The 20,169-nt window shown below is 35.5% G+C and overlaps 1 protein-coding gene across 5 annotated transcripts in view; it reads left to right on the forward strand.

Annotated features, from left to right (window-relative positions):
• RNF19A (ring finger protein 19A, RBR E3 ubiquitin protein ligase) overlaps positions 1-20,169 on the forward strand; it is a 57,847-nt gene that overhangs the window by 28,815 nt on the left and 8,863 nt on the right. For all 5 annotated transcript variants that reach the window (XR_011259055.1, XM_069600494.1, XM_069600495.1 and 2 more), the window contains exons 3-7: positions 7,940-8,148; positions 9,820-9,964; positions 10,765-10,927; positions 13,884-13,998; positions 14,480-14,641. Coding sequence is in view for 4 of the 5 variants with exons in the window: in XM_069600494.1 (XP_069456595.1) it covers positions 7,940-8,148; positions 9,820-9,964; positions 10,765-10,927; positions 13,884-13,998; positions 14,480-14,641 (794 nt within the window). In the remaining variant the exon portion in view is untranslated. The remainder of the gene's footprint in view (positions 1-7,939; positions 8,149-9,819; positions 9,965-10,764; positions 10,928-13,883; positions 13,999-14,479; positions 14,642-20,169) is intronic.

Here is a 20,169-nt window from a genome sequence, read left to right on the forward strand (position 1 = left end):
GCTGGCAGACGCTTTAACCTCTGAGCCACCAGGGAAGCCCCATGATTATGGTACTGGTGTACATTTTAATAGCATTACCTTTCTTTTTCAGGTGTTCCAGTTAGATTGCAAATTAAATGATCACCCTACTGATACTGTTCTTAACTTGTGTGGTAGATGCAGGGGGTATTCATTTTATTATTCTTTATAAATCCTTTGATAGGTATGACATTTCTCCATAAATTTAAATTTTTTTCATAATCTTATACTTTTAAGTATTTTGCACATTTTCTTGTTGAGACTTCATTGGTAAAAAGTAAAATGGCTTAGTATTTTCAGTATTTTGGAGAAGACATGAATGTTAACTCAAATATAAACTAACATAAAATAATAGAAACACTTACTTTAAAAGATTGTTTTATTATGAAAACCCCTTGATTTGTTATATAAGTTGAACAAGAATTAGCCGTGATTAATTTGGCTGTAAATTAATTTTTGGTTTTGGTGGTTGTCAGTCTTACCCACAAAAGACAAAGAAAATGCCACAGAGATTATTTTCATTTGTTTTCGATTTATGCTAATACACTAGATTATTGAGAGCATATTTTGTATACTTGAGTATGTTGTAGATTTTCTGGTTGTGTTATGTGGAAAAGGTCACCTTGCGACAAAATTTATACGTATGCTTTGATAACATGGAATACTGCGTGAGATCATGCAGTATTAAAAGTTACAGTTGTACTTAGCATGAGTGTGGACAGACTTGATTTTAAATATCATATCACATTGTTTTAAGAATTGAGAAGGGTTTTAATACTATTGCTAGAGTAATCCCGAGCACATAGTAAGCGTTTTGTAACTCTTACTTATCATTCTTCATCTCCATTTCTAAAGTTTTATTTTTATTTTTTTTAAATCAGATAGTTATTCAACTATTTAATGTACCTATGTGCCAGGAACTGGGCATTTTTAATAATTAACAAAAGATAAAAATCTCTTCGCTCTTGGAACTTACTAAAATCTTTGGATTTGCAGAGGGAAATTTTTTTATTTAAACTACATTTATTGCTGAAATCTGGCACAGGGGATACTGATAAATATCTGGCTGTTGGCAGTTATTCATAGCAATGCTTAACCCACAGTATATGTTAGGACTACAGGCATGCTTATGCATGTAGTATTTTCATCCCTTTCATTGTATTCAATACATTATACTTAAAAGACTCTTTCCAGAAATGCTAGATGTAAAATTTTGTCTTTTCTCTTGCATTTGATACTTATCAAAATGACCATTTTCTGTATCTGACACCAATTTTACTTCACCCTGTGAATTATTTAACACACTGAGAAATAATTCTTTTTAGCTCAGAGTAAAAAGAAAACCTGATCTGGTTTCTGTTTGAGATCTCTGAGGGTTTCTGACTTAAAATTCTTTCTACTCTTCTGAGGACCAGAGAAGATTAAGCTTGTTCAAAGGACAGTATGTATTTCTGAAAACCTCTGTTGAGAAGGGGTCTGGGGGGCCAAACCTCTGTGGTGATTTAATCAGGGTAATAAAGTTAGCTGGACTGTTTCTTGAACATGCCGGTCTGTACAAGTTCAGAGAAAAATCTGGCCGTGGCCGTCGCTGAGGAAAAGGATTGTGGTGAGGGACATGTAGGAGGAGAAACATAAAATCTGTCTTGGATAAAAATATCTATTACCTTCTGCCTAGGAGACTTAGTTTGTACATTGTCTAGGTAAATGGCAAAAAAATTGGCATTTTGGTGTCTGTCATCACTTGTTTCAGTTGGCTAAGACTACCCTACTATTAGCACACATTATCCATGTCATCTCCTGTGACTACTTCTGACTTTACTGGGGAGCTTTGAATATGCAGGAACATGTATTATACTAGAATATAAAAAGTGATTTAATATTTGTGAGCAGGAAGACAAATACAAAAATAAAAGTATTTTTTTCTTTATAACCACAGGTTCACCCCATGATCGATAAAGTTATTGAATGAACAAATCTGACTATATGCATTAATATAAATTGTTTATCTTAGGAACAGTTAATAAACCATTTTAAAGTAATGTGCTCAACTGTAATCAGGTTTGTGAAGCTTTGAGTGGATTTTCTGACATTTAAATGGCTCTAAATACTAACTTACTCTGGTGGAAGAAACTGTTAATAATGGATAAAAAAGAATTGCACCATGGGCTTAGGAACTAAAGAATATGTATTTTTAGAATTTTATGCTGTCTTATTCCCATCCTCTTCGGGTTTTAGCCATAACTTGCCCAACTTTCAACGTGCTGAAAATGCTTTTGTAAGCTAACCTTTTAGAAATTTTATAACAGAAAACAGATCCAACTTTGATTTTCTCCCAAGGAAACAAATACATGTGCCTTAGAAAATAAGAACTGAGTTGATATATAAGACACAGGAGACATATCAACTTTCTCTTACTAATTAGTCAGCTAAAGAAGTTAGCTTTAGATATGCATCGTAAATGGCTTGGTAACACCCCATCGTGAAATTAGACAGACTTCTGCAAATAGTTTGGGCAGTTCTCGACAGCTGTAGACCTTCCCTGCCGCATGTACAGGAAAGCAGAACAGAAAGCATCCTATCTAGGAAAGCAGATCCTGAAAGGAGGAACCAGGAAATGAGTCTCACTTTGTCTAGACTGTCTCTCAAATACATAAATTAAGTCACTCCTTTTCCACAGAATAATAATAACTTCTTGCTAGTGGAATCATGAGCCTTTTGATTTGAATGTAAAACCTGACTCTTCCCCTTAACTGGACCAACTGATTTCAGTGTTTCTGATTATATTTTTTTGTTCTTTAAAGATTTTGTTAATTAAGGCTTTGTGCTTTTGGGGAGAAGTTACCTTGGACTCCTGGATTAAAGTTTTTCCCCCCCTCATTTTTTAATTACAACATTTATTGAGATTATTATATTTTTCTTAGGATTACATTTCATGTTAGGTATAGTTTGTTCTTCTTACTTGTTCCTTCATAAAGAATTTATTCTAGGTGGAATATACAACCCTAGTTGGTATTCCTACTTCCTCAGTGCTTTTTTTATGGAACCTCTAGTATTGTGAAACACTCCCAGGAAATAGATGTCTTGGTCAAATAAATTTAGAAAACAGTGTTTACTATTTATGTACACAATTGGTATGTTAGTAGCATCAACACATATACACTATCGTGTGTAAAGGGGATAGTTGGGGAGAAATTGCTGTATAACACTGGGAGCCCAGTCTGGTGCTCTGTGATGACCTAGAGGGTGGGGTGGGGGTAAGGGAGGGAGGCTTAAAAAGGAGGGTGTGTATGTATCATTATGGCTCATTCACATTGTTGCATGACAGAAACCAACACACATTGTGAAAATTAACAAAAAATAAAGAAAAAACTATCTTAGCAAATCCTATAGTAAAAAAAAAAGTACTTTAATTTTGCTCAGCGTGTCCTAACTTTACCACTGAGTTCTTTCTTAGTATGGATCACCTATAGTAATCCAACAAATAGAAAATATTTCTGAAAAAACTCTTCTGTTTCAGTTCCTTTCTCTCTTCCCCACTTTCTTCCTATCCCTCCACCCCTGCTAAGTAGAAAGGTTTAAGCATTTCAAGTAACTGGAGACCTTTAGCTGAAAAATAGAGATGGAAAGTTAAGATTTGAGTTAAATAAGGAATCATAAAAGGAAATAGAACTGTCTTCTGAACCATGGTTTGGGTACTGTATAAGCTAGAGATCTTTTAGTTGGTTAACTAATATTATTCAGTTATTTCTGTGAACTGCTGAGCGTGTTATTTTCACAAATATTACCTAATGCACTAGAGCATTGAAAATTTTCTTTGAAGCAAATACTTTACCATTTGCTTCCATTATAATTTAAGAGTTATTTTCTAATGGAAAAAAAGCATGGCTCCCACACAATGAAAATCATCTTCAGGAGTCCTGTCATTCTGTTTTCAAAATATGTGAATGCTCGGGACATTTAATTCCTTGATATATTATACAATAAAATGATGAAATGTGCTTAACCGTTACTGTTAGGATTGAATATGTATGAAGATGGAAGGAACACTTACATAGTAAACACTCAGTAATTATTAGCATAAGAAAAACTTTCTAGACAAAATACCCTTTTATGATTATCAGAATTCACAGTCATTAAAATATTTGGTTAGTTAAAGGTAATCCTGTTTTTTAGCAATCAGATATTAAATGTTTGACATCATAATGCTAGGACTGATTATTACTCTAACATGTCAGCTGTTAGTTTTCTCCTGATAATTACTGCATATTTTTAAATGTTCTAAATAGATAAGCACTATCTACAAGCAGTCATTTTCAACAAACTTAAGTCTCTAGACTCAAAACTATAAGAAATTTTCATCTTAAAGGAATTTATAAAGCTGTTTGAAAATTTGATTATTGAGAAGAAACTATGTTTTTGTGTCCTCACTTTTCTTGCTATAGCATGTTTTTATGGATATTTTGCTAGATTTTGGAACTTGTGAAATTTTGAAATGGCAAAATTGACATTCTGCTTTTAATTCTCCTCATCATGATGTGAAGAATTTCCAAAAAAGGCTTTTTCTTGAAAGACTATCTCTCAATAGCCTACGTCACTAATTAGAAATTGTCAGTTCTTAAAAGTTCTGCTTAGTGATATACTAGTATACTGAACGGCCTCTACAAAGGTTAGAATTATGATTTAGCCCAATTTCTGCTAAACTGCTTCATATATTTTATATATATTTGTTTGCTCAGAAAGAATATTTTCTTCCTAAATTTATCTAGTTAAAACAATCCTGACATTCATATTTACTATAAATCTGTTTCCCTGTTTAATAATTTGAAAGCTCTTAAGTTTGTATCTAAATTTGGCTTTCACAATCATCACTAAATATTACATTTTCTTCTTGCAGCACAGTGTACACTTATATACTTAAGTTGTCCAGTAAAATTTCATCATTTAAAGTAATTAGATTTCTACTGTGTTATGTCTTAGAAAGGCTTTCAGCTTTTATTTTAAAATGAATATTCACATATTAATGTTTAATCTAAATGACATACATTATTTATATGGATGTAGAAATGATAGTGGTCATTCAGTTCAGTTGCTCAGTTGTGTCTGACTCTGCAACCCCATGGACTGCAGCATGCCAGGCTTCACTGTCCATCACCAGTTCCTGAAGCTTGCTCAAACTTATGTCCATCAAGTCAGTGATGCCATCCAACCATCTCATCCTCTAAATGCAGAGGTACTAGAAATGTCACTGAAGCAGTCATTGCATCATTTGGCCTTCTAAAAGGTCAAGGCCAAAGCTGAAGCTGTTCTTGGCTAAATACTAAGGCTAAGCCATATTTTTGTTGTTGAGTCACTAAGTTGTGTCTGACTCTTTTGTGACCCTATGGCCTGTAGCCCACCAGGCTCCTCTGTCCATGGGAATCTCCCAGAATACTGGTGTGGGTTGACATATCCTTCTCTAGGGGAATCTTCCCAACCCAAGGATCGAACTGGTGTCTCCTGCATTTGCAGGCGGATTCTTTACCATTGAGCCACCAGGGAGGCCAAACTTTAGTGAATCCCTATTAGATGTTTAAGAACTTCCCTGGTGGCTCAGACAGTAAAGTGTCTGCCTACAATGCGGGAGACCTGGGTTCAGTCCCTGGGTTGGGAAGATCTGGAGAAGGAAATGGCAACCCACTCCAGTATTCTGGCCTGGAAAATCCCATGGATGGAGAAATCTGGTAGGCTATAGTCCATGGGATCACAGAGTCGGAGACGACTGAGTGACTTCACTTCATTAGATGTTTGGAAAAACTCAGTTGTAGGCAGTTTATGTGTAGCTTTAATTCAAGTAATAAGTGGCAGAAGTGGAGTCTGGTAGTTTAAAATTTTCTTCTGCTTTTGTAAATTGTGATTGACTTAAAAAAATAATTGGTCTTACCATGTGCCCTGCACACACAGGTCTCCCCATTCTGTCTCTCCTCTTCTCTCCTTTTTTCAAGAAAAATTAGGATAGAGAAGAGATTTAGAAGAGAATACCATTTTCTTTTCACCAAAATTACTACTTTTACAAAGACTGCTTAAGGTTATAACTTGGGAGAAAATAAAGTCTTTGAAGAATTGTTTTCTTTTTATTGAGACTGCAATGAATAAGTCCTCAGGGAAATCTTAGAGCTCAGGGAAACAAAATTTTCCTAGATTACCCTGTGTTGATTTAAACTGCCTTAATTCATTCATGTTTGAACGTGTTTATGATAGATGATGGTAATTAGAAAATGGCCTATCAGAAGTAAATTAGAATTTAATATATAAAATTTAAGTTTAAAGGTGAGATTCTAAGGGGGCAAGAGGTCCAAAATTAGAGAAGCTTCCTTACTCTTAATATTTTGCATAATTTAATAGATTATCTTGAAATTCAATAAAAATCTCTGTTACAGCTAGTATTTAAATTTTATTGCCAGTAACAAGAGAAGCCCTGAAGACTCCCCTAAATTTCTAGGCAAAAATATTTGATATTTACAAAAGCCTCTTATACATAGATGACTTGTTTTCTTTCAAAGAGAACCAGAAACTCTACACTTTTTAATTGAAAGGTCTATGTAGGTAATTGATAGTACTTATGTGTAGTTGTAAGAAATAATACAGAGGTATTCTGTATATCCTTCAGTTTTCCTCAATAGTATAATTTTACAAAGCTATAAAGCAACATCACAACCAGGATATCAATATTGACACAATCTTCTTGTTTAGATTTACTTAGTTTTACTTGTACTCAGTTTTGTGTATAGATTTGGTTATATATCGTATCACCTGTAGGTTTGTGTACCCACCACCATAGTCAAAGTATTGAACAATTCCATCACAGAAGGATCGCTCATATTAAAAGATCTTGCTTTTTAAATACATCCACCTTGTGTCTGCCCACTCCTTTCCCCCACCCCATTTCTATCTTCTGGCCACCACATATCTGTTTTCCATCTCTAAAATTTTGTTATTTCAAAAATGTTGTATAAATGGAATCATAAGTATATAACTTTTTGAGATTGACTTTTTTGACTCAGCATTATACCCCAGAGAGATTGATCCAAGTTGTTAAGTGTATCAACACTTTTGTTTTTGAATACTATCCCATTATATATATGTATCATAGATTGTTGAACCATCATCTGTTGAAGACATCTGGGCTGTTTCCAGTTTGGAGCTATGACAGAGCTGCTCTAAACATTTGTGTATAGGCTTTTGTATAAATGTAACTTTTCACTTCTCTGGGATGAATATCTAAGAGTGCCCAGAATTTATTTAAGTCAGAAATTCTTAAAGTGCCAAAAATTTTAACTCAGAGAAGAGATATTAGTCACAAATCTGCTGTTCTCAGTCTTTTATCTGCAGCAAAAAAACCACACATTTCCTGATTGAGAATTGAGAAATTAATTGGGACCAGAGACTATTTCTCCATGTATCTTAAAAACAAAAATATGAGAATTTATGCATAAATACAAGATACACACAAATGTATGAATTGGCCTCATAAGTATATAAAGAGGAAAAAACCCCTAATACCAGGGAAACTACTGTTGAGATTTTTGGTGTGTTTTTAGTCTTTTCTATGTGTATACAATGCTAATTTAATAGAATTTTTATAAAATTAGGAATAGGCTATATATACAGTTTGGTGTCCTAGTTAAAAGTTGAAAATTAAACTTTTAACAATGTTTTTTAGCCATTTCTATGTCTTTTGTGAACTGTTTATTTTTTCCCATTTTTTTATTGGTGGGAAGATAGTTTTAGGTTTCATGAGTTTATGACTGAGCTGAGTTTATGTCAGCTCATGCATAAATATGAAACTTTTTCAAGAATAGCATTTAAATTGGATAATTTTTTTACTTAATGAATATCTCTTATTTTACATCACATTTTAAATCATTTTTCTTATTCTTTACAGGTATGCTGTGATAGCATTTGGATGTGCTAGCTGTCCAAAATTAACTTGCGGGCGAGAAGGCTGTGGAACAGAGTTTTGCTACCACTGTAAGCAGATTTGGCACCCCAATCAGACCTGTGATGCTGCTCGACAGGAGAGGGCTCAGAGTTTACGTCTGAGAACTATACGTTCTTCATCCATTAGTTACAGTCAAGAGTCTGGAGCAGCAGGTATTTACCGCTAACTTCTAGTAAAATGTTTGACACATACAGAACACCTGTTATTTTAATTCAAAAATGCAATAAATATTCAGTTCCTCGTCTCCTTTTAATTGTGTTCTACGTGTTAGCGCTTCTGTCCCAGAAGCACTCATTTTTTTCTGTAGAAGAAAGTGGTATTGAGTTGGAAAGATTTTATTGTCCAGAAATAGAAAGGAAAAAAAGAAGTGTCACAGATGATTTATATGACCGATAGCTGAAGGTGGTCCAAAACTGTTGTTTAAAATAAAGGTGTTTTATGCAAAGCTTAGCAATTATTTTAAATACTAATATTCCTTAGAGATTATTTCTTACTGTACTAATATCACACAGTTACCAATTTTAAATAGTATTTTTTTGATCCTTTTCATTTACATGTTTTACAAAATACAGTTTTTATTTCTCAATATTACCAATTCCAGGATCAGGGATTCAAAATCATACCTTGGTGAGGAGTACACTAAGAAAACTTTGTCTTTGGCTAGAAATTTAAAGTTGCCTGGAAATCTATACATGAGCAAACATACATCATAAATCTCAAAAATTAGAAAAAGTCTGACCATCGTACATTCATAGAATTTTCACTTTTTATTGGAAATTCAGTCATTTTTAGAAAAATACTTTTTTCATTGATTATTAAAAGAAAAAACTTGGAAAATACAGAAATTTGTTAAGAAAATAATTTATATTCCTACCAGCAGCATATTAAAAGAGTCATGTACTTTATGCTACTAGAAAAAGAAGTCTTTCTCAGTATTTACAGTTGAATTTAAAGTTAAATAAACTTTAAATTCAGCACTTGATATTTTATATAATGGACATGGATTTTCTTGCTCTTTCACTGATTCACTTGTTTTATTTCCTTGCTTGAAGATTTAGGGTAGAACTCCAAAGGTATTATTCATAATAATTTGTAGGTATTGTTTCAGAAGCATTTCGGGAAAGAGCCAAATATACCTGAACTGTCCTCTGTAGAATCAGCTAAAGCTATCCTGGCATGCCTTACTGTTTATAGCCTTTAGCTACTTATGTGTGTGCTCAGTTGCTCAGTCATGCCTGACTCTTTGCGACCGCATGGCCAGGCTCCTCTGTCCATGGAATTTCCCAGGCAAGAAATTCCCACTGGAGTGGGTTGCCAGTTCCTTCTCCAGGGGAGCTTCAACCCAGGGATTGAACCCACATTTCCTGTTTCTCCTGCATTGCAGGCAGATTCTTTACCACTGCGTGACTGGGGAATATCTACATTTTATTTAAGTGGAGATGGTTAAAAAAGTTCTAGGACTTGAAGTGCTGCTCATTGAAGACAGCTGTGGGGGAAGAACAAAGACAAACCTTATATAGCTTCCAGTTTGCCTAGAGCTGCCTTTGGTTCTCATTTCTGTTTTTATTATTTTGCTATTCTTTGTTCTCATTGTTCTGCTGCTGTTTGAAAAATGTTTACAACTTGAAAATTTAATGTAAAAGTGTTCCTTTTCTTGAAAGGGGAGAAAAAAGTGCTTTATATACTGAAAATAGCAGGCTAAAGCTATCAATTAACAAATTATACACGTTAAGAATTTTTGGCAATGCTCTAGTTGATTATCTACTAGAAATTATTATTTCTAGGTAAGTTTTATATACTAAACATGTCTATTTTCCTAATAGCTGATGATATAAAACCATGTCCACGATGTGCTGCTTATATAATAAAGATGAATGATGGGAGCTGTAATCACATGACATGTGCTGTCTGTGGTTGTGAGTTTTGTTGGTTGTGTATGAAAGAAATCTCAGATTTACATTATCTAAGGTAAGCTTATAGAAGGGGCTACTTATATCTAAATATAATTTTATATTATAAGACAAAAGGACTCTTTTTTTTGAAAAAGCATTATCCTTAGTATTACTTAAAGAGATCTATTTTATTCTGGCTACTTAAATTTAACAGGAAGCCAATTATTATGCCAGTCATTTGAAATTAATAGCTAGTCAAAAATAGGAAACGGAAATTTTTTCTTTTTTTTGTTTGGCTTTGTGTTTTGTTTTGTTTTGGCCATGCCACACAGCTTGTGGAATCTAGCTCCCCGACCAGGAATTGAACCTGGGTCAGTGAACTCACCAAGTCCTAACCACTGGACCTCCAGGAAATTCCTGGCTTTGTTTCTGTTAAACTAGAAAGTTAGCATTTAATATCTAATTATGCTAGGTCACAAATATTTCCATTTGATTTTCTCATATATAAATTTCCTCATTTAGGTTACAGAGTGAATTTATGATATATTCAGATAATTTTGTGTCTTAAAACAGGGATAAAATAAGCGTATTTTGCATTAATTTACTCTTCAAAGACAAACCTAAGGTTTTGAGGCCAATGGAAGACAAGAAATGAATGTTTAATCTGAATCCCAGCTATTAGTATCCTTTTAATATAATTTATGGTGGTTCTTACCTTGATTTTTTAGCTTTTAATAAACCCAGAATTCAAAGAAAGGGGAAAAACCCCTCATTCCTAAATTTGAGAATTTTTATAGTCATTACTGAATGTACTGTAGTCAGTTGTTACTGTGATGTTTTGCAGCAGTTACTTTACATTGTAATTTTTTCCTTTAGTCCATCAGGATGTACTTTTTGGGGGAAGAAACCCTGGAGCCGAAAGAAGAAAATACTGTGGCAGCTGGGCACACTTGTTGGTGCTCCCGTAGGAATTGCCTTAATAGCTGGCATTGCTATCCCTGCCATGATCATTGGCATTCCTGTGTATGTGGGCCGGAAGGTAAAATGCTTGACTCCTTGTTAATTTATTATCTCATCTTTAATCTTTAAATTTAAGACTGATGGTTTTGATTTGTGTTTGTTTTGTTTTTTGTTTGTTTGAAAGACAGGTCATTTTTAGCATCTTAAATATCAAATAATTAATATTTTCTCATAAGATAATACATTTTCAGTGTTTGGCAAGCTTGTATGTTTGCATGAAAAGTAGACTTGAAAATTATGTGAATCTGAACACTTCAGCACATTTGCATTATAAACTTTACATATAAAATATTAAAGGATACACATCTGACATTCTTCTCATGTGTGTGTCCTTGTACATTCAGGTCTATGAAGTTAATAAATAATCTATGCCTTCAAGGCAAAAGAATAATCAGTTCCTGAGTTATTTCCACTTCAAAGTTTTTTTTCTTATTGCTCTTAGTAAATATGCAGTTTTATAGATTACAATCATTTTGTGAAAGTCTGAATGCCCAGTATTTGCCACTGTCTTGAGTGATGAATTATACTTCATTAGCTAAGCAAATGATTTTTTATTGAAAGGTTAAAAGAATAATTTATGAAGTGGTTAAGAAGTTTGCTGCTCCCTAAATTAGTAGAATCTCAGAATTGAGAACTAACTTCAGAAATTATCTAATCCCAACTCTGCACCAAGCAGAACAAAGTACAGGAATATTTAAAAAGGGAACTAACATTTGTTGAGTTTTAACTGTGTGGTAGATGTTTTATATACTTTGACTCATTTTGACCTCAATTTATGTTAGATTATTAAAGTTTTGAAAAATTTATGTAATTTATCTTAAGTTACACAGGAAGAAGCAGAGCTAGGATTTAAACCCAGATGCCCAAATTCTTTATGTAAGATCCCTGATAAATTTCAAGCTAGCCACTTGGGCACTTCAGTAGTGGGGAAACCACCAACAGCCCATCGTGCTGTCAGGGAGCTGTACTGAAATTTCTTACGTTGAGTCAGAATCCATTTTCCTTTAAATTGTTTCATTTGATTCTAGATCTGACTTTTGGAACAAAACTCAAGACAAGGCTGATCCTCTTTCATAGAACAACCAGATTTTTTTTGGGGGGGGGGGGTAAGGTTCATACTTTTATAGTCAGAAATAATAGTACATGTTATTTTTTAATTAGCTCGAAACTGAGGCCAAACAGAGATATTTATGAGCCAAAGGTTTATTTCAGAAGGTTTTAAGTAACTAAACTTAATTGTTAAAGTCCCAAACATAATAACAGATTTTAATTTTTCATAGAGTTGTCCAAGCAAGGTTTTGCTAAAAACAAAACTATTCAGATACTTTGAAGTAGAAGGGGAAGAGAGACTGTTGTACTGTACATACCTACAAATAATTTATAGAGGAGAGATTATTTACCTCATTGTTCAGTCTTAGGTGCAGTAACAAGTCTCCTTTTTTCAAATGTGTCCTCAAATGGTTGCAAGTTGATGCATTAGTTTTCCATTGAAATCATGTTCTCTGTGGTGTTTATGGATACAGACCAGCCCAGGAAAACCTATAAAATTGATAAAGTACTTAAAAGTGAGCTTTTTTTTTTTTTTTTACAATAACAAATAGAAAATGTAACACAAAATAGTAAAGCAGAAAAAATTGAGCCAGAAATTAGTAGGATGATATTATCACTGTAATTGAACATTAGTGCTTGAAGATGCAGAATTTTCTGGAAGACTCAGCTGCCTGCTTTTACAAATCTGTTCCATCGGTTTTTAGCTTTGGCTTTTTTCTGCTTCACTGCTAAGTTTTCTAGGAATGGGAGTGGCAAGGAATACTGGAGAATAATGAAAGGTGCCTTGGGAAACTTTGCCATCTCTGCCTGTATGGACTGTTTGGGAAGTATAGAGGCCCATTCCTTGAAACATACAGTCCATTCTGGAAAACAGGATTCTGACTAGAATATAGAAATGTTCCTTGCCTTCTTTGCCCATCTTCCCACCCCAGCTTTCGCACTGTTTAAAACATCCCACCTGATTCATTGTACTTTACAGCCTTCAAAATAACCACATGATAATGATAGACTATGTTGTTTCATCTGTAATATTGTTTTTAAGTCAGGTATTTTACTTTAGAGACTGCCTGTACACTTTTGAGGCTGTTTTGAATCTGTCTTGAAATGGGGGAATGTACGTTTATTAGTTTTAGCCCTTGGAAATCACAAGAACAAAGATACTGAGCTATTTCCTGAAGTTCATATATCTCACAAGCAACTTCCATGGTGATATTAAGTTCTGTTTATTAGTAATACCTATACTCTGTAGAGATGCCAAGTAGATAGGACTGCTGTCCTCTGGCAGGATTATTTGTTCTTTTTGTCTCTCTGTACCCCTTATTTTGAGCTGTAAATAAGAGTCCAGGAGCCTGAGTCATTTGATAATATTTTTCTTCATAAAAAGGGATCTGAGAAAAAATTCATTCTTTTTAGTGATGTTTCCTAATTAGTACTGCTTTTTAAGGTCAGGTTTTTTCCTTTTTTCCAAAGACTGTGTAAACCTCTTCCAAGAACCAGTTTTTACTTAGGGATGCTTATTTAGAAGGCTGTGGAATGATACATTTGTTAGAAGTAATCCTATTGGTCAAATATCCAGCTCCTAACTATGTTGAAAATAATGTTCTTAATGTTGTCTTTGTTCAAAACATGATTTATCCTATTCCTGAATAAGATTATAAAGACTACTTTTACTCAAGACTGTTTAAAAATAAACAGAAAGTAAAACCTATTAAATCACTGTTCTTTGTAAACAAATTATTAATAAAGAGCAAATGATAAGAATATGATTTAAGAACAATAGTATATTTACCTTGAATTTGGACACTTAACTATGAAGTTATAGATCACTTTACACTTCCAGCAAATGTAGGTCTATTTCATTTAAATTAAATATGTAATATGATTTGTCTTTAATCCGTCATCTCCATTTTTATTTTTAATTCAAGATTCACAATCGCTATGAAGGCAAGGATGTCTCAAAGCACAAACGGAATCTGGCCATAGCAGGTGGCGTGACATTGTCCGTAATCGTGTCTCCTGTTGTAGCTGCAGTAACTGTAGGTAAGAAATCCTTAAAAGTAGTTATCACCTCACATTTTATAGAATTAAAATTTTGTGGAAGAATTTTGAAAATTAGAGCATCTTATTGTTAAAGATAAGAGAGTTACTTTTATTTAGGGACAGTAAGCTGAGCCCTTAGAAAGCCTCTCATTTAGTAACCAAATTGGTTACAAGTAATATAAACTTAAGAGGCTAGCTGTAGGGATAGTTGGTAAATTACTAATGGTTCCCCACCAAGAGAAAGTTTAGAGCTCTGGCACATGAAAGATTATATATATATAACCTCATATGTGTCACCTGATGGGCTAGAAGCTTTGAATCTGCTTGCATCCTTTAATAGTTGGGTAAATCTGCTTTGGTCAAGAGTTACAGACCCCTAACACTTTTCCCCTGTATACTTTGTCTTGAAAAAACTTTCTAAAATGTGTGTTTCTATGAATTTATTTTTTGGTTTGTAATGACCGATTTAATTCCTCTTTAGGTATTGGTGTTCCTATTATGTTAGCTTATGTCTATGGTGTTGTTCCAATTTCTCTCTGTCGAAGCGGAGGTTGTGGAGTCTCAGCAGGCAATGGAAAAGGAGTCAGAATTGAGTTTGATGATGAAAATGATATAAATGTTGGTGGAACAAATACAGCTGTAGGTAAGTCCTTTCAGCAAAGGAAGAAAATGTACTCACTAGTGGTAAATGGAAAGCTGTAAATAATATGCTTTGCTCTCTTACTAGCCCTAATAGTATTCACCCAGAAGTATATCAGAGAAGAGCTGCTGAGGAAAGATTCACAGATGAAGGAGGGTGGAATGGTTCTGGGTACCTGTAACCTCCAAAAGAAATCTAGTATCTTAGAAAGTCTAGACTTTTAATCTTTAATTTTCTGTAAAGCATTACAAATCAGTAATAAAAGGGTAGAAGAGAACTGCAGTTCGTAAAAGAAAAAATGCAGATACCCAATGAGTAGAAAATACCTTCAACTTAATGTTATTCAAAGAAACGCATGATTTTTTTAAAAATGGATCGTATAAAGGCCATCGTAGACTACCAGTAGGAGTAGAAGTTACGCTTTTTAAAGTGTGGAAGTTTTTCTTAAAGAAATTCCAAAAGTTCTTATTAAAGAAGTTGTTTCATGGAAGTACAGGCATAACTTGGAGGTGTTACACATTCTGATCCAGACTACTGCAATAAAGCAAACATCACAATAAAGCAAGACATGAATTCTGGGGTTTCCCACTGCATCTAGAAGTTATGTTTATACTGTAGTCTATTAAATGTGCAATAGCATTATGTCTAAAAATAAGTGTATATATCTTAATTTAAATATACTTTTGGAGAAGGCAATGGCACCCCACTCCAGTACTCTTGCCTGGAAACTCCCATGGATGGAGGAGCCTGGTAGGCTGCAGTCCATGGGGTCGCTGAGAGTTGGACACGACTGAGTGATTTCACTTTCACTTTTCACTTTCATGCATTGGAAAAGGAAATGGCAACCCACTCCAGTGTTCCTGCCTGGAGAATCCTAGGGACGGAAGAGCCTGGTGGGCTGCCATCTATGGGGTCGTACAGAGTCGGACACGACTGAAGCGACTTAGCAGCAGTAGCAGAAAATATACTTTATTGCTTAAAAAATTTTAGTCATCATGTGAGTCTTCAGCAAGTCATACTCTTTTTGCCCGTGGAGAGTCCTGCCTTGATGTTGATGATTGCTGACTAATCAGGGTGATGGTTGCTGAAGATTGGGGTAGCTGAGGCAGTTTCTTAAAATAAGACGATAAACTTTGTAGCAATTGACTCTTCCTCTTCCTTTCCCAAATGATTTCACATGCAGTGCAGTTTGACAGCATTTTACCCACAGTAAAACTTCTTTCAGAACTGGAGTCAGTCCTCTCAAATCCTGCTCCTGCTCCATCAGCTCAGTTTATGTAATGTTCTACATCCTTTGTTGTCATTTCAGCAGTTTCCACAGCACCTTCACCATGAGTAGACTCCATCTCAGGAAGCCACTCTCTTTGCTTATCCATAGGAAGCAGCTCCTCATTCACAAAAGTTTTATCATGAGATTGCAGCAGTTCAGTCATTTTCAGGCCCTGCTTCTAGTTCTCTTGCAATTTCCACCACATTTGCAGTTCCTTTCTCCACTGAAGTCTGCTGCTGCTGCTGCTGAGTTGCTTCAGTCGTGTCCGACTCTGCAACCCCGGAGACGGTAGCCCACCAGGCTCCCCCATCCCTGGGATTCTCCAGGCAAGAACACTGGAGTGGGTTGCCATTTCCTTCTCCAATGCATGAAAGTGAAAAGTGAAAGTGAAGTTGCTCAGTCGCCACTGAAGTCTAACCCCGCAGAATCATCCATAAGAGTTGGAATCAACTTTTTTGTTATTTCTTTACAACTCCACTTAATGTTGATATTTTGACCACTTGCCACGAATTGTGAAAGTTCTTAATGGCATCTAGAATGGTGAATCCTTTCCAGAAGGTTTTCAGTTTTCTTTGTTCAGATTCATCAGAGAAATTGTTGTTTCTGATGAATGGCATCTATAGCCTTAGAGAATGTGTTTCTTAAATCATAAAGTGTTAAAAGTTGAAATGAACCCTTGATCCGTGAGCTGCAGAATGGATGTTGAGTTGGCAGGCATGAAAACATTAATCTTGTCATACATCTCCATCAGAGCTTTGGGTCACCAGATGCATTGCCAATGAGCTAGTAATATTTTGAAAGGAATCCTTTTTTTTTCTGGGCAGTAGGACTCAATAGTGGGCTTAAAATATTCAGTAAGTTATGTTGTAAATAGATGTGCTGTCATTCAGGCTTTGTTGTTCCATTTATAAAGCACAAGCAGAGTAGATTTAGCCTAATTCCTACGGGCCATGGGATTTTTGGAATGGTAGATGAGCACTGACTAGCTTCAAGTCACCAGCTGCATTAGCCCCTAATAAGAGAGTCAACCTGTCCTGTGAAGCTTTGAAGCCAGGCATTGACTTCTCTCTAGCTATGAGAGTCCTAGATTGCATCTTCTTGCAATAGGAGGTGTTTCCTCTATATTAAAAATCTATTATTTAGTATAGCCACCTTCCTTAAGTATCTTAGCTAAATCTTCTGGATAACCTGTTGCAGCTTCTACATCAGCACTTGTTGCTTCACCTTGCACGTTTATGTTACAGAGGCAGCTTCTTTCCTTAAACCTCATGAACCAACACTGCTAGCTTCAAACTTTTCTTCTGCAGCTTCCTCACTTCTCTCAGTCTTTGTAGAATTAAAGGCAGGGCCTTGCTCTGGATTAGGCTTTGGCTTAAGGGAATGTGGTGGCTGGTTTGATCTTCTGTCCGAACTACTACAACTTCCTCCGTGTCGGCGATAAGGCTGTGCTGCTTTCTTATCATTCATGTGTTCACTGGAGTAGGACTTTTAATTTCCTTCAAGACTGTTTCCTTTGTGTTCACAGTTTAGCTAAATGGCACAAGAGGCCTAGCCGTTCAGCCTGCTCTGATGTTCAAAGAACGTTCCTCACTAAGTTTAATCACTTCTAGCTTTTGATTTAAAGTAAGAGATGTGCAGTTCTTTTCACTTAAAAACTTAAGGGCCATTGTAGGGCTTTTAATTGACCTAATTTCAATATTGTTGTGTCTTAGGAAATAGGGAAGCCAAGGAGAAGGGAGAGAGAAGGGGGAACAGCCCATCGTCAATGGAGCTGTCAGAACACACACTCATTTATCAGTTGTTAGTATATATGTGTCATATATGGGCACAGTTCATGGCACCCGAGAACAATGACAGTAGTAACATCAGAGATCATTGAGCACTGATCACCGTAACAAATACAATAATAAATGAAAAAGCATGAAATGTGACACAGAGACACCAGGTGAGCAAATGATGTTGGGAAAATGGCCCTGATAGACTTGCTTACAGCAGAGTTGCCACAAACCTTTTATTTTTTGACTTCCCTGGTGGTTCAGACGGTGAAGTGTCTGCCTACAATGCAGGAGACCAGGGTTCAATGCCTGGGTCGGGTAGATCCCCTGGAGAAGGAAATGGCAACCCACTCCAGTATTCTTACCTGGAAAATCCCATGGACAGAGGAACCTGGTAGGCTACAGTCCATGGGGTCGCAAAGAGTCTGACACAATTGAGCGACTTCACTTCTTTATTTTACTTGTGTATATATATATCTTTGAAGTGCAGTAAGCTGAGGTTTCTCTGTAATCAGGCATGTGTGCAAAGATAATGTTCTATTTCCTACCTCCCATTTTCTCTTGGACTCACTCCAATTAGATTTTGGTCCCTACCAGTCTAAAGTTTCCTCTCTACCACTCCACCAAAGCAGAGTCACCAGGCACCTCCATGAAGCAAACAGAGTGGTCAGTTCTTGATTTTCATCTTACTATGACATGATAGAGCATGCCCTCCTTCTTAAAACATTTTCTCTACTTGTCTTCTCTTATCTTGCAGCCACTTCTTCTCAGTCTTGTTTGCTGATTCATTTTCCTCTCCTAACCTCTGAATTTTGGAGTTTCCCAGGGCTCATTCTCAGATTTATCTATATTCTCTAGGTAATCTCTATTAAATAATATATATAGACAGAGGACTCTTAAATTTATATCTAGGCTAGAACTGTCCTCTGAACTTCAGTTTGTACATGTAACTCTTCTTTTTAATCTGCACTTGAGTGTCTTAATAAGAATTGCAAGCCTGACTTCTCTATAACCAAACTTCACTCTAAAACTTGTTGGCCTCTCAGTCATCCTTACCTCATTAAGTAGTTTCTTTATTCTTGCTATTGCTGTGCTAAAACCTTTACTTAAGATTACACTCCCCTTTTCATCAGCAGATTCTCCTGGTTCCTTCAATGTTTAGCCATAATTCAGCCATTTCTCACCATCTCTGTTCCACTAGTACAAACTACTCTCTTCTTGCCTGTGTTATAGTAGTAGCCTCTTACATGATCCATTAGTTAGGTCTAACTTATGTCCAGTATTCTCTCAGTGCTTCTGACTGTACCAGGGGTGAGGGAATAGAATCCACAGCCCCTACCATGGCCCATAAGTGTTTCCTGAGCTACATCTTTGAACTCTTCCCTTGTCACTCTGTTTTATACCTCCTGTCCTTGATGCTGAGATGCCAAACATACTTCCACCTCTAGGCTTTTAAACTTGAAGTTTCCTCTGCCTGGATTACCCTTCCCCCAGATAATTCCATGGCTCACTCCTTCACTTCCTTTTCAGAGAGGGCTTCTCTCATTACACTATATAAAACAGCAAACAGGCATGCAGGCTCACACACACACAGACGCATGCACTCCTCATCACTCTCTCTGCCTTTTACTCACTCCTCTTTATTCTGATTTATTTTTCCTCATAGCATTTGTCACCATATAATTGTATCTATTGCTCTCCCCAGTTGGAGCATAAGCCTTTTGAGGGCAAGATGTTTGTCTCTTTGATTCACTGTGTCCCAGCACTTAGAAACAGAGTTGGGTTATATAATAGGAGCTCAAATATTAGAGCAAATAAGTAAATTCTCCAGTATAAAGCATATGAAAAAGTATTAAAAGATTGGAATATAATGGTATCAGACCTCATAATAATTTATAGACAATTGGAATTATGGAATATATTCAGAAGTCAACTTTTGACCCATTCTTACTGACCTCAAGACACCCTTACTGAAAACCATCACATAATTTTCCTCCAAAATCAGCTAAATTTTTCAACAATTAGGTTCTTTATAGAATTCTTCAGTCTTTTAGATTTTCTTCTAAAGTGCAGGCGTACTTCATTTTATTGCACTTTGTAGCTCATTACATGTTTTTACAGATTGAAGAAAGTTTGTGGCAATCCTGACTTGTCAGATGATGGTTAGCAATTTTTAGCCATAAAGAATTTTTTAAATCAATGGTATATACAATTTTTAGACACAATGCTATTGCACACTTGACCATAGTATAGTATAAACATAACTTTTATGTGCACTAGGAGGACCAAAACTTCCTGATTCACTTTATTGTGTTATTTGCTTTATTACCATGGTCTGGAACCAAACCCACAGTTCCTCCAAGATATGCCTGTAGCGACCATTTAAAACTGAGGCCCAGTCCTTAATCCAGCTTCGCTCTGTGAGGTGTTTTCCTTTACTGTTAGCCCATAGTTGTATGTCCCTGACTCCAGACATTTTTTCTATT

Source organism: Ovis canadensis, chromosome 9 (genome assembly GCF_042477335.2).
Source record: "Ovis canadensis isolate MfBH-ARS-UI-01 breed Bighorn chromosome 9, ARS-UI_OviCan_v2, whole genome shotgun sequence".
NCBI classification, from domain to species: Eukaryota; Metazoa; Chordata; class Mammalia; order Artiodactyla; family Bovidae; genus Ovis; species Ovis canadensis.